Below are 14,631 nucleotides of genomic sequence, written 5' to 3' on the forward strand. Positions count from 1 at the left end.
AAAACAAGAAGATTAATATCTTTGTTTAAAATGTCATACTTGGGGCTGGAGATGGTTCAGGGGTTAAGAGCACTGGCTTCTCTTCTGGAGGTCCTGAGTTCAATACCCAGGAACCACATGGTAGCTCACATCCAATGCCCTCTTCTGGTGTATCTGCTATAGTGTACTCATATACATAAAATTAATAAATAAATCTTTTAAAAGAAGACAACTTCACACTTTCTGGGCTGGGTATGGCATCTTACGCATTTAGCCTCAGAATTTAGGAGGCAGAGGCAGGAGGGTCTCTGAGTTCAGGACCAGCGCACTCCACAGTGAATTCCAAGCTGCGGGAGTTACTTACTGAATGTTCCCCAAAACAAAAACAGTAGATTTTCTGAGGTTTTAAAAAAGGTTTTCTTATTTTTGGAAAAAAAATTGTTGTTGTTGTTGTTTAGACAGGATTGAGCTGAGACCTAAAGACTAGGCTCACAAAATGACGAGACATGGGTCACCATGACTGTAGAAAGGTTTTAAGTAAAAAAGCAAAATAGACAACAACCATAAGCCTAAAGTCAAAGCAGCTCCCACCGCAGTCCCAGCTTTCTGGATTCTGGAGACTAAGCCAGGAGTCTTTGCCATGAATTGATGGTTAGCCCGAACTACATTGTGAGGTCCTGTCCCCCAAAAACAATCAAATGAAATAAAAACCATACTGATGGAGGATTACTGCTATTGGCATGTTTCCCTATGCAGGATGTGTGTGTGTGTGTGTGTGTGTGTGTATTTGGTTTTTTCGTGATAGAGTTTCTCTGTGTAGCCCTGGCTGTCCTGGAACTCACTCTGTAGACCAGGCTGGCCTCGAACTCAGAAATCCTCCTGCTTCTGCCTCCCAAGTGCTGGGATTAAAGCACCACTGCCCAGCATCTTTTTTTGGATATATTTATTTATTTATTTATTTATAGTATAATATAATACATGTGTGTTTGTGTGTATAAATATATAGTTATACATACACATATGTATATAAATGCATATATGGAGACATTTATTATATATAATATATATATGTGTATGTATAATGAATCTTTAAAAAAAAGTTACTCCTTTTTCCTCTCCCATCGTTGGCCCCATCCCATCTTCTTTCTTTCTGTGCTGAGGCTGATGAGGCCTTGGGACCCCATGTATGCTACACACTCACTGTACTACAATCCAATTGATCACTGCTGGTGTTTGACTTTCTTCTGTTTTTTTTTTAATTCGAACCTCTGGAGTGAACATTTTTCCTTCTATCCGTCTCTTATTACTTCAGTAAGTGTTTCGCAAACTGCATTCCTAGCACCGGAATCTTGGTATAGAGTATTAATATTTAAGTGCTTAATGGAGCAGGATGACTTGCTAAAACTGGTTTGCCTCTCATCCCATTAAGGAGCTCCTTCCCCAACTCTTCTCCTTTGTGAATTCCATTTCCTGGCTTTATTCTTTTTTTTTTTTTTTTTTTTTTTTTGGTTTTTTGTTTTTTCGAGACAGGGTTTCTCTGTATAGCCCTGGCTGTCCTGGAACTCACTCTGTAGACAAGGCTGGCCTCAAACTCAGAAATCTGCCTGCCTCTGCCTCCCAGAGTGCTGGGATTACAGGTGTGCACCACCATCGCCTGACTGGCTTTATTCTTTTTAAGTGTGCTGGTGACAGGATCACACCCAGCATCTTGCCCTTGCTGTAGCAGGTGTTCTAAGCAAGCACATAAACACATAATTAAAAAATAAAAAAAAAAATCATTAACCACTTAACCACATGCTCTTAACCACTGAGCCATCTCTCCAGCCCCTTGAATAATTTAATCAAGGCCTTGTAATCCCAACACTTGGAAGGCTGAGAAAGGATCACTGTTAAGTTCAAAGCCAGTCTGGTCTACATCATGAGTTATAGGGTAGCCAAGGCTTCCTGGTGAAACCAGCTCAAAAATATACACAAAGAGTCAAAACAACAAACAAATGCTACCATCAATGCTACAAAATAAACACTATAGGGCACAAAGTATCCTGGTTTCACTTTCCAAAGTAACCACAGCTGTATTCTTCCTAGGATTTGCATAAAGGTGCTTGCAGCTATGGGTCTAACTCTAGCCAAGTTTCCTTTCTTTTGGTTGAGGTGGTAGGGCGTTCTTTAATTTTTTTAAAAGCTCATCTCCCAAGCTCTGCCCTGGTTTGATCTAGAGGCTTACCCTTCAGTTGGACAGGTTGACTCTAGAAAAATGTTCAACGCCTGGTCCTGGGACCATGAGAGAGTGCTGGGCCCTGGAGTTAAGGACTCTGGTGTTTCAAGACAGGATGTCTCTGAATAGCCCTGGCTGTTCTGAAACTCTGTGCAGACCAGGCTGGCCTTGAACTCACCTCTGCCTCCTGAGTGCTAGGATTAAAAGCATGCACCACCACAGCTGCCCAGCAATTTAAGGACTCTTGTGAGCTTCTATATGAGTGCAGGGAACGGAACTCAGGTCCTCCACATGATCTTGGCGTCTGAGCCATCTCTCCAGCCCCTATACAGCTCAGTAGAGGAAGATATCTGTAAATGTTGTTCTTTTCACCATTAATGAATACTTCCTCACTTTCTTTCTTTTCTTTTCTTTTTCTTTTTTCTTTTCCTCTCTCTCTCTCTCTCTCTCTCTCTCTCTCTCTCTCTCTCTTTCTTTCTTTCTTTCCTTTCTTTCTCTCTTTGTCTGATTTCCTGGGAAGGCATTTGGACTTAGTGCAATGTTAGAAAGTCGCATCCAGACAAGGATCCCTTACCCAGCCTCCCTATGTGACACTGTGACACTCCTTAATGGCCCTACCACACAGCACACTCGTGCTGTCAGAGTAAACTCAGCTTCTCTCCACAGGTCCTCTTATCTCCCACCATCCCGTGCGTTTGTGTTTTCAGGGCTAGAGAGGGGGACACCTTGTGCAGACTGATGGAAAGGTCTTCAGTATTCTCCCATGTCGCTCTTCTGCTCATGTCTGACCTGTTTTATTTCTTCTCCAGGGAAAGCCATATGTCTTTGACCGTGTATTCCCCCCAAACACGACTCAGGAGCAGGTTTATCACGCCTGTGCCATGCAGATTGTCAAAGGTAAGAGACCCATCTTCAGAATGTATTTCCAATGTCCACCATTACCCGCCACCACCACCAGGTAGCATTCTCTTGCTTTCTCTTTCAGACGTCCTTGCTGGCTACAATGGCACAATTTTCGCTTATGGACAGACATCCTCAGGGAAAACACATACCATGGAGGTGAGGGTTCTGACTTGGGGGTTCAGGGATTCGAGGAAGGATCACAGAAGATCAAAAAACAAACAAACAAAACAAAACAAAACAAAACAAAACAAAGCACTATTGAGGAAAATCCGGGAATCTGGGGTGAACTGAATCTGAGGCAGATGGGTCTGGGGATGAAATGAGGTGCAGTGTGGGAGGGAGGTTTAGGGGAAGCCCTTCAGCTCCCACACTTCCCCTTCCTCTCATGACTCCAGTTGTCCTCCCTTTAGCTAGAAAGCCAGCAGCGCTGATAGTCCAACCCCTGCTCAGCTGTCAGCGCTCATCCACAGACAGCCACGGTGCTGACCTCTCCCTGACCTCACTCCTCCCCGCTGTGCCCCCAGTGACCTCTGAGTGTCTCCCTGTGCACCTCAGCCTTACTCCGCATGCCTTCTCCTCAGGGGAAGCTGCACGACCCTCAACTGATGGGCATCATTCCCCGGATCGCTCGAGACATCTTCAACCACATTTACTCCATGGACGAGAACCTTGAATTCCACATTAAGGTGATCAGCACGTGACTGCTGGGCGCCTCTGACGATGATGGGGACTGAGAAGACCCAGAATAAACCAGCTAAACCTTTCCTCTGGATACCCGACTTCCCACCAAGAATGTCCCCTCCTGCACTTTCCCAGCCACCACTGTCCTGGTGCCTGGATTATTGGTCTGGGATTCCCACGTTAGAGTTAAGATCACTCTCTTGGGGCTGGAGAGATGGCTCAGAGGTTAAGAACACTGGTTGTTCTTCCAGAGGACCCGACTTCAATCCTCAACCCCCACATGGGAGCTCACAATCATCTCTACCTCCAGTTCCAGGGGATCTGATGGGCTCTTGTAACCTCTATGGGCACCGTGTGTGCGCACACACACATCCATACACATAAAAATAAATAAATTTAAATAAATAAAATTAAAACAACAACAGAGCCGGGTGGTGGTGGCGCACACCTGTAATCCCAGCACTCTGGGAGGCAGAGGCAGGTGGATTTCTGAGTTCGAGGCCAGACTGGTCTACAGAGTGAGTTCCAGGCCAGCCAGGGCTACACAGAGAAATCCTGTCTTGAAGAAAAAAAAAACAAATACAAACAAACAAACAAAAAAACCAATAACAACAACAACAGAAGCCCTTCTCACACCACCCTCTTTCTTCCTAACCAGGTGTCTTACTTCGAGATTTACCTGGATAAGATCCGTGACCTTTTGGATGGTGAGTACCCCGTCCCTGTGGGTACAGACACGTGAGGAGGCCAAGAACAGAGAGAACGCTTCATCCAGAGATTGTTTGCAGCTGAACATGCAGGCCATGTCTCCTCACACCACAGTCCTGCAGCTCTGCTCCCCACAGACTTTCAGTCAGGAGCGGAGGCGCTTGCCTATAAGCCTAGCTACTCAGGAGGCTGAGGCAGGAGGATTGTGATTTTTGAGGCCACCCTGGGCAACTTAGTAAGATTATGTCTCAAAGGAAAAAAAAATTAAAGAGGGGTGGGCCAGGTGAATAGGGGAGCCCACCTGGCATGCATCTGGCCTTGGGTTCAAACCCCAGTTGATAGGGAAAACAGAGAAAGCAGAAAGAGGGATGGGGGTCTAGGCAGGAAGCAAAGGGCGAGTTCCTGAGTTCAATCTTCAGTTTCCAGCTGCAGAAACAAAAATAAGGGGGAAAAATCCTTTTAAAGCCTGCGAGAGTTGGGGAGGTGAGCTCAAGGCTCGGTCCTGACACACAGAGCCCAAGAATAGCTGGAGTCCTGTGAGGAGGATGGAGGAGTATAGCCTCCCTGTGAACGTGGTGTTGGGTGTCCACGGGGCATCTTCCTACCTTTAGCGTGCCTGCAGCGTTACCTGGGGTGGGAGTCCTGGCCTCTCTCATCCTGCTCTGTCTTGATTCAGTGACCAAGACGAACCTGTCTGTGCACGAGGACAAAAACCGGGTGCCGTTTGTCAAGGTGAGAGCCGGGCGGGCTCTTGTGCCTATTGGAGCATCAGGAGTGTGCGTGGAGGGGGAGGGGTCAGTGGAGGGACCCCTTGGGTGGTATGTGGGCAGCTCAATCGGAAGATCGAAGTTTACAGCTCCTGCCGCTGCCCCCCGCCCCCCCGCAGGGTTGTACCGAACGCTTTGTGTCCAGCCCAGAGGAGATTCTGGATGTGATTGATGAGGGGAAGTCGAACCGCCACGTCGCTGTCACCAGTGAGTGAGGACATAGAGAGCTGTTGGGTCTGGGTCTTCTCGCCTCTCTCCTGCGCCCACTGGGGACTAGCGTGCTTAGGAGGAGGGGCTTCCTGCCCGAGCAGCCCACTGCCTAGGACGCCCTCTCTCGGTGGGCGGAGTGGTGGCCAGTGGCTCTGTGGCTGAGGGCAGCAGCTCTCTGAGGACCCGTGTCTCCCGCAGACATGAACGAGCACAGCTCTCGGAGCCACAGCATCTTCCTCATCAACATCAAGCAGGAGAACGTAGAGACGGAGCAGAAGCTCAGCGGGAAGCTGTACCTGGTGGATCTGGCCGGAAGCGAGAAGGTAAGGATCTTTGGAGTAAGGTGAGGTGGGGGTGCGTGTTGGGGGCGGGGTGTGCTGCTAAGGGAGTCCTCGCCAGGAAGGTCTGCCTTTGTAAAAACCGTGTTTGAAAGAAAAATGGTCACGTGTGGTAGCAATACACCTTTCAGTCCAGCACTTGGGAGGGACAGACAGATGGCATGAACCCCTCCCTAGTAATAAGCAAATATTTCACCGTTAAAATATATGACAGGGAGATTGCTCAGTATGTGAAGCACTTGTTGTGCAAGGCCTGGGACCTGAGGTCATAAATCCATGCATGGAGCCGGGCAGTGGTGGCGCACGCCTGTAATCCCAGCACTCTGGGAGGCAGAGGCAGGTGGATTTCTGTGTTCGAGGCCAGCCTGGTCTACAGAGCGAGTTCCAGGAAAGCCAGGACTATACAGAGAAACCCTGTCTTGAAAAAACCAAATAAAAAAAAAAACCCAAAATAAATAAATAAATAAAAATCCATGCATGGTGGTTCAAGTCTGTAATTCCTATAGAGGAGTGCTCCTACGGTCAGAGAAGTGCTTCTTCAGTTAGAGGAGTACTCCTGTGGTTAGAGGGAGGTGGTGTAATCAGCAGTAGACAATGAAGGGATCCACCCTTAAACAAGGTAGAAATTGTGGACCCACACGTGAGAGGTTGTCCTCTGACCACACACATGCTGTGCATGCTCCCTGACCTATCTTTTTCTGTGTTTATATGGTTAGCAAGCATGAACCCCTGGGTTTGGCCTCTGTCTAACATAAGCAGGACATAGTGGTGCGGGCCTGTTATCTCCTTGAGAGATGGCAGCAGGGGATCAGAAGTTCTAGGTCATCATTAGCAACATAGGGAGTTTGAGGCCAGCCTGGACTAATCACCTTGTCTCAAGCAAAACAAAGTACAGGGCTGGGGAGAGGGCTCAGTTGGCAGAGTGCTTGTTGACAAGTGAGAGGACCTGAGTTCCGTCTCCAGCACCTGTGTAAAATCCTGAGCATTGTGGTGCATGCCTGTAAGTCCAGCACCAGGGAGGTGGAGATGGGCAGACCTGGGCACTCACTGGCCAGCCAACTTGACCTGAAAGCCCCAGGTGCCAGTGAGACCTTGACTCAAAGAAAGTTAAGGTGACAATTTCTGAGGAACAACACCAAATTGACCTCTGACCTCCACACATAAGTGCCCACACACACGAGTGAACAGTTGTGAGACGGGCATGGTGGTGTTCCATGCGATCGCTGCAGTCAGCAGGCAGGAGCAAACATGCATGCGTGTGAAGCAGGAGCAAACATGCATGCGTGTGAAGCCAGCCTGGACTACGCGGTGAGATTCCTCCCACCCTCGCCCCCGAATAATCCACAGTTTGTTCTCAGGATGATACACTGCCATTCCTGCTGAATTCTAGAACGCTTCCATTCTCCCTACCTCCTATCCCCTGGCAGCCACTGATTTGCCTTCTGACTTTGAATTTCCCAGTCATAAATCGTTCGTATAATTGATATAAAGGAGGGAGGGAGCGCTTCAGCAAGAGAGTTCGGATGAGCGGCGGAAGGGACCAAGCATCTCGATCTTTATCTTCCCTCTTTTTCTTTTTTAAAAGTATTTATTTATTTTATATATATGCATACACGGTATGCTGTCTTTAGACACACCAGAAGAGGGCATCGGATCCCATTACAGATGTGAGCCACCACGTGGTTGCTGGGAATTGAACTCAGGACCTTTGGAAGAGCAGTCAGCGCTCTTAACCACTAAGCCATCTCTCCAGCCCCCTCCCTCCTTTTCTAAGTGGGAGGATGAGGCCAGCCTTCCCCTCTTCCTGACACACTTGTCCTGTACTTCTCTTCTGTACAGGTCAGCAAGACAGGAGCCGAGGGAGCCGTCCTGGATGAGGCAAAGAACATCAACAAGTCGCTGTCGGCCCTGGGGAACGTGATCTCCGCTCTGGCCGAGGGCACCGTGAGTGGCCCCAGCTCATCCTCCACCTCCTCCCCATCTCCCCGAGTTCTAATCACGCCCCAGTCCATGGGCTCAGTCCCCAGGGAGCGGCACTGCCCTCTGTCACCCAGTTGAAACATTTTCACATTCATGGTCTGCTCCTGCTCTAGAAAAGCTACGTGCCGTACCGTGACAGCAAAATGACGAGGATTCTCCAGGACTCTCTGGGAGGGAACTGCAGGACCACCATGTTCATCTGCTGCTCCCCATCCAGCTACAATGACGCAGAGACCAAGTCCACACTCATGTTTGGGCAGCGGTCAGTGTCAGGGTCCCCAGAGGGGTCCCGGGTGCCCTGCTGCTGTGCCATCCCTTGCTGTTCACACACACACATACACACACACACATACACACACATACACACACACACAGACATACACACAAGCACAGACTCACACACAAACACAGACACACAGGCACACACAAAAGCACAAACACACACATAGGCACATACAGGCACACATAGATACACAAACAGACATAGACATACAGGCGTACACACACAAGCACAAACACACAGACACACACAGAGGCACACACAGACACATAAGAGATACAAACAGACATACACACACAAACACAGGCGCACACACACAAGCACAAACACACAGATTCACACAGACACAAGCACAAATGCAGACACACAGACATACACGCAGACACACAAAAACATAAACAGACAAAGACATACACTACACACACAGGCACACACAGGTACACAAAGACACAGATACACACATAGACACACACACACACACCACATCACAAGGACCACATCACAAGGACCAGCTGGAGTCTCATCTTGGTTTCTCTCTTCTCTCAGGGCAAAGACCATCAAGAACACTGCCTCAGTGAATCTAGAGTTGACTGCTGAGCAATGGAAGAAGAAATACGAGAAGGAGAAGGAGAAGACCAAGGCCCAGAAGGAGACAATTGCGAAGCTGGAGGCTGAGCTTAGCCGGTGGCGCAATGGTTAGAGAGGGGTCCCGGGGGTGTGGGGGGGCTTCGGGACAGCTGTGTCTGGGAGGGTTTGAGGCCAGCAACCTCTGGAAGCAAGGCTGTGTTTCTGGAGGAGGGCAGTGGGGTGGTGCTGAGGGTCCGGAGCTGAGGGCCTGGAGATCCTGGCTCTGAGGAGCTGGTAAGGTGGACTCAGGCATCAGCTCTCCTCTGCACTGTAGCCACTTGCCTCGCTGCTGTGACATGACACCTAGCTATAGCAACTTAGGGAGGAGTGTCTATGCTGGCTCACAGTCTGAGAGTACACAGTCTGAGGAGTGCATAGGCAGCTGCAGTCAGGAAGCTGCCCACATTTAAGGTGGATCTGTCCAGTGCTGCCCACATTTAAGGTGGACCTGCCCAGTGCTGCCCACATTTAGGTGGATCTGTCCAGTGCTGCCCACATTTAAGGTGGATATGCCCCACGCTGCCCACATTTAAGGTGGATATGCCCAGTGCTGCCCACATTTAAGGTGGATCTGTCCAATGCTGCCCACATTTAAGGTGGATCTGTCCAATGCTGCCCACATTTAAGGTGGATATGCCCAGTGCTGCCCACATTTAAGGTGGATATGCCCAGTGCTGCCCACGTTTAAGGTGGATTTGTCCAATGCTGCCCACATTTAAGGTGGATCTGCTCACTTGAACTAACTCAGTCTGGACACTCCTTCTTAGACATCCAGAGGTTTGTCTCATAGGTGACTCTAGATACTGTCGTGTTGATGTCTTTAACATCACACTGTCTTTGCTCTCCTGTCCGTCTGTCAGGAGAAAATGTGCCTGAGACTGAGCGCCTGGCTGGAGAGGATTCAGCTCTGGGAGCTGAGCTCTGTGAGGAGACCCCTGTGAATGACAACTCATCCATTGTGGTCCGCATCGCACCTGAGGAAAGGCAGAAATACGAGGAAGAGATCCGTCGCCTGTACAAGCAGCTCGATGACAAGGTGAGACCGACCACTGTGCAGGGAGAGGAAGGCTTAGGTGGGAGGTCACAGGGCTAGCCTGGGGCAGGAGCCGGGTTCGCTGCCAGGCCTGACGACTTGAGTTGCATCTCCAGGGCCCCACCTGGTGGAAGGAGAGAAGTGACACCCACAAGTGCTTTTGACTTTTCACACTGACACACCACACAAGCCCACACACACTGAAACTGTTTAAAAAGTTGGTTTGCACAACCATTATGATGTAGAAAATGAGTTTGAAAAATAGAAGAACATGAAAAGTATTGGTCATTATCACGTAGAGGCAACACTTAATATTTTACTCCTCTTCGTGTGTCTTGCAGCTGAGGTATATACAGTTGAAGTAATTTGCATCTAATAGCTTTCTTTTAGATGGTCTCTCATTTTAGGTGAGCCTTTAACTCTTGATTTCCTGCCTCAGCCTCCTCCGTGCTGGGGTTACCAGTGTGGCCACCCTGATGGACTCCAGTCTTTTCTGTTAACATTACACAAGTGGTTTTTCCGCTCCATTAACAATTCTTCATAAACCTATCTGTTTGGAGCTAAGGATGTAGTTCACTTGGCAGATTGCCTGCCTCACACACAGAGCTTTGGTCCCGTCTCCCGCAGCGTGTGCGGCAAGCTCAAGGCACACCTCAGCTATATAGGAAGTTTGAGGCCAGCCTGGACACCCTGTCTGGGAAAAAAATTCTTCCAAATAGATAACCAATCCATTTTTCAAAATGGACTTAGTGGTATGCCTAAGCATTTGCCTTTCTGGCTGGAGAGATGGCTCAGTGGTTAAGAGCACCGACTGCTCTTCCAGAGGCCCTGGGTTGGATTCCCAGCACCTACATGGTGACTTGCAACCGTCTGTAACTCCAGTCTCAAGGGATCTGATGCCTCTTCTGGCTCTTCAAACACCAGGCACTCGTGTGGTGCACAGACACATAGGCATAAGAAGCACCCATATACATAAAATAATAAAATAAAAAGATTTACACACACACACTCACACACTCACACACTCACTCACACACCGTTTGATCCAGCGCTGCTATTCCTGCCTATAATCCCAGCACCTAGAAGGTTGAGGCAGGAAGATTGGGAATTTGAAGCCAACCTGGAATACATAGTTCTATGTCAGCCTGGACTACATGGTGAGACTGAGTCTTTCTTTTTTTTTTTTTTTTTGGATCTGTTTTTTTTCGAGACAGGGTTTCTCTGTGTAGCCCTGGCTGTCCTGGAACTCACTCTGTAGACCAGGCTGGCCTCGAACTCAGAAATCCGCCTGCCTCTGCCTCCCAGAGTGCTGGGATTACAGGCGTGCGCCACCACGGCCCGGCCCAGCTGAGACCGAGTCTTAACAGACATACACACCAAGATCCTGGCCAAGGTTCCATAGACCTATAATCCCAACATTTATTTGGTTGGGGCAGGGGGATCAAGAGTTCTGGGACATTTGAAGCTACATTGTGAGACCAGCCTAAGTTACATGAGACCCTGTCTCAAAAAGAACCCACAAGGTTTAATTTGATTTTTTTTATTTTTTATTTTGCTTTTAAATGGCTAGATGGGGGTAGTGATATAAGAGATCTGGGCCAAAGGATATGGATGTGTAGACTTTGGCTGTGTAGTGTCAAGTTTATCCCACAGGGAAGCAGGGGCAAAGGTCACCTTTCTATATGTGAGCTTTCCAACTTGGAATTTGTGGGGGGGTTCTGGCTTCTCCCTCCCATCCCAGCACCCTAAACCGGGATAATTAGCCCCTTACATCCCCTCTTGCCTCTGACAGGATGATGAGATCAACCAGCAGAGCCAGCTCATTGAGAAGTTGAAGCAGCAGATGCTGGACCAGGAAGAGGTAACGGTCAGAGGGAGGGACTGTCGCCGTCCCTGCGTGGGCATGCCACGCATGAAGCCCTGGGGTTGGTCCCTAGCAGAGCATACAGCAGTGGCGGTGGCACAGACCTGTGATCTGGTGCACACCTGTAATCAGGAAAGAAGTTCAGGCCATTCTTGGCTACAAGCCTTGGGTACATGAAACTTTATCTAAAACAGACAGAAGTATGTGGGGGAACGGACGTTCTGCTTAGGGGTGAATGATCATTGAAAGTCGTGCACTATTGGAAACTTCACTTAGGAGGCTGTGTTAGGAAGATCGAGTGTTCAAGGCTAGGGCTGGAGAGATGGCTCAGCAGTTCAGAGCACTGACTGCTCTTCCGAAGGCCCTGAGTTCAAATCCCAGCCACCACATGGTGTCTCACAACCATCCGTAAACGAGATCTGATGCCCTCTTCTGGGGTGTCTGAAGACAGCTACAGTGTACTTCCATATAATAAATAAATAAATCTTTTTTAAAATTATTAAAAAAAAAAAACCTTAGCCCTTAGTTCAAGGCCAAGCTGGGCGTGGTGGCACATGCCTTTGCTCCCAGCATTTGGGAGGCAGAAGCGTCAGATCTCTGAGTTCAAGATCAGCCTGGTCTACAGAGTGAGTTCCAAGACAGCCGGGGATGTACCAAGAAACCCTGTCTCAAAATCAAACTAACTAAAAAGAGTTCCAGCCTATTTGTAGCTATGGAGTGACCAGCCAGCTTGCTCTTAAGTCCAGATGAAGGAGTCCCGTGCTTCTCCATTCTGGTTGATGAAGTCCGAAGCTCACTTCCCCTTGAGCGTGCCAGGCGGGGTGTTGTAACCTAGCTCACGCAGACAGTGTGACACGTCTCGCGTGCCCCGCCTCTTCCTCGAAGCTGCTAGTGTCCACCCGGGGAGACAATGAGAAGGTCCAGCGGGAGCTGAGCCACCTGCAGTCCGAGAACGACGCAGCCAAGGACGAGGTGAAGGAAGTGTTGCAGGCCCTGGAGGAGCTGGCCGTCAACTACGACCAGAAGTCCCAGGAGGTGGAGGAGAAGAGCCAGCAGAACCAGCTGCTGGTGGATGAGCTGTCCCAGAAAGTGGTGAGTGGCCGGCGAGGGGCCCAGAGGCTCCCTGGCCGCCCTCGCAGCGCCTGCCTGGCTGTATGGTGTCGCCCCCTGTGCTGATGCTGAGCGTGTCACCCTCCCCGCCCTGCCTCTGCAATCTGCCCTTCTCTCTTCCAGAGGCTTCTGCAGGGTCTGTATTCTCTCCATAGCAGCCCTCAGAGTCTTACGTGACATGAGAGGCTCTGGGAGGGGGAGCAGGAGGCTGGCAATGGTAATGACCTTAGGGGCTGTCCCTAGGCCACCATGCTGTCCCTGGAGTCCGAGCTACAGCGGCTCCAGGAGGTCAGTGGACACCAGCGAAAACGGATCGCTGAGGTGCTGAACGGGCTGATGAAGGACCTGAGTGAGTTCAGTGTCATCGTGGGTAACGGCGAGATAAAACTGGTGAGTGGGACAGAGGGCAGCGTCGTCCAGGTGAGATTAGCAGGGGCTGGGGTGACAAAGGGTAGGACTGACATGCAGATCCGTGCATACGAACATGACCTATGGGGATCATTGGCAGGACTAGATTACCAACATAAGAAAGTCCATCGGGGTGGCCTGTGCAGCTGCAGTCCCCACCCTCGGGAGGGTGAGACGGGCTTAATTAAGTCAAGGGTTCGAGACTAGCAAAGGGCGATGTAGCAAACAAAAGGAAAGCCTTATTGGTTTTCAAGGCAGAAAGGAGAACTGTCAGAACCCAACATCTGAACGGAAAGAGAGGCTTTGAAGTGAGAGGCTGGTTAATAGGAGCCGGGTCTCAGTCAGTGATACCATTGCTGTAATGAAACACCATGACCAAAGTGACCTGGGGAGGAGAGGGTCAGTGGGTTTACCTCAGTCCACTGAGGGAGGCCAAAGCGTGAACTCAACCCAGGCAGGAAGCTGGAGGCTGGAGCTGATGCAGAGGCCATGGGCGGTGCTGCTTACTGGCCGCTCCCCATGACTTGCTCAGCCTGCTTTCTTATAGCTCCCAGGACCACCAGCCCAAGGGTGACACCTCCACCATAGTCCGGACTCTCCTGCAGTGATCACTATTTGAAAAAAAAAAATGTCCTGCAGGCCTGCCGACAGCCTGATATTACGAAGGCATTTTCTCAGTCAGGCTCCCTCCTCTCAGATGATGCTAGCTTGTGTCAAGCTGACATGGAAGCAGCCATCGGGCACTGCTCAAAAGTGTTGAGGGCTTCCCAGCTTCCTTGAGTGCCCGTGAAGGGGAGTGAGTCAGGTGCAGGGTGAAGGATGCCGGTACTGGACTTTCTGCCTCAGACAAGCAACTCTCCCTCCTCTGCCCGCCCCCAGCCCGTGGAGATCAGCGGGGCCATCGAAGAGGAGTTCACGGTGGCCCGACTCTACATCAGCAAGATCAAGTCAGAGGTGAAGTCTGTGGTGAAGCGATGCCGGCAGCTGGAGAACCTCCAGGTGGAGTGTCATCGCAAGATGGAGGTGACCGGTAGGGAGCTGTCATCCTGCCAACTGCTCATCTCACAGGTGAGTGTCTGAGGATGGGAACCAGCCACAGGTTGAGGAGGGTTGTTCTGAGATGATAAACTCCCAACACCCACCTCTACATCAGTGTCTCGGTCAGTGGAAGTCAAGGCCTGAAGAACCAGGGTCTTGGGAAAAGGATCCAGGCATGAAGTTTAGGGGCCACTGACCTTTGACCCAGTGGCCTAAAAGAAGAATCTCCATAGGCCGAGCCCCTGGCCTTTAGCCTCATAGAGGCTACGAGGGAAGGCCTGGGAGGATAGCTGCAGTTGACAGTGAAAGACCCTGTGTGCCTTTGTCTCCTTTGTCCATCGCCTCCCCCTCCCCCCACCAGCACGAGGCCAAGATCCGTTCACTCACGGAGTACATGCAGACTGTGGAGCTGAAGAAGCGGCACCTGGAAGAGTCCTACGACTCCCTCAGTGACGAGCTGGCCAGGCTGCAGGCGCATGGTGAGGCTCCT

General features: G+C 50.0%; 1 protein-coding gene across 1 annotated transcript in view; it reads left to right on the top strand.

Annotated features, from left to right (window-relative positions):
* Positions 1-14,631, top strand: part of Kif5a (kinesin family member 5A) — a 33,849-nt gene that overhangs the window by 9,414 nt on the left and 9,804 nt on the right. The window contains exons 2-17 of the mRNA XM_052165750.1: positions 3,004-3,091; positions 3,180-3,253; positions 3,679-3,783; positions 4,437-4,485; positions 5,163-5,218; positions 5,373-5,460; positions 5,662-5,786; positions 7,641-7,745; positions 7,895-8,043; positions 8,608-8,756; positions 9,549-9,724; positions 11,514-11,582; positions 12,471-12,677; positions 12,939-13,085; positions 13,983-14,171; positions 14,503-14,620. Coding sequence (XP_052021710.1) covers positions 3,004-3,091; positions 3,180-3,253; positions 3,679-3,783; positions 4,437-4,485; positions 5,163-5,218; positions 5,373-5,460; positions 5,662-5,786; positions 7,641-7,745; positions 7,895-8,043; positions 8,608-8,756; positions 9,549-9,724; positions 11,514-11,582; positions 12,471-12,677; positions 12,939-13,085; positions 13,983-14,171; positions 14,503-14,620 — 1,894 coding nt within the window. The remainder of the gene's footprint in view (positions 1-3,003; positions 3,092-3,179; positions 3,254-3,678; positions 3,784-4,436; positions 4,486-5,162; positions 5,219-5,372; positions 5,461-5,661; positions 5,787-7,640; positions 7,746-7,894; positions 8,044-8,607; positions 8,757-9,548; positions 9,725-11,513; positions 11,583-12,470; positions 12,678-12,938; positions 13,086-13,982; positions 14,172-14,502; positions 14,621-14,631) is intronic.

Source organism: Apodemus sylvaticus, chromosome 20 (genome assembly GCF_947179515.1).
Source record: "Apodemus sylvaticus chromosome 20, mApoSyl1.1, whole genome shotgun sequence".
NCBI lineage: Eukaryota > Metazoa > Chordata > Mammalia > Rodentia > Muridae > Apodemus > Apodemus sylvaticus.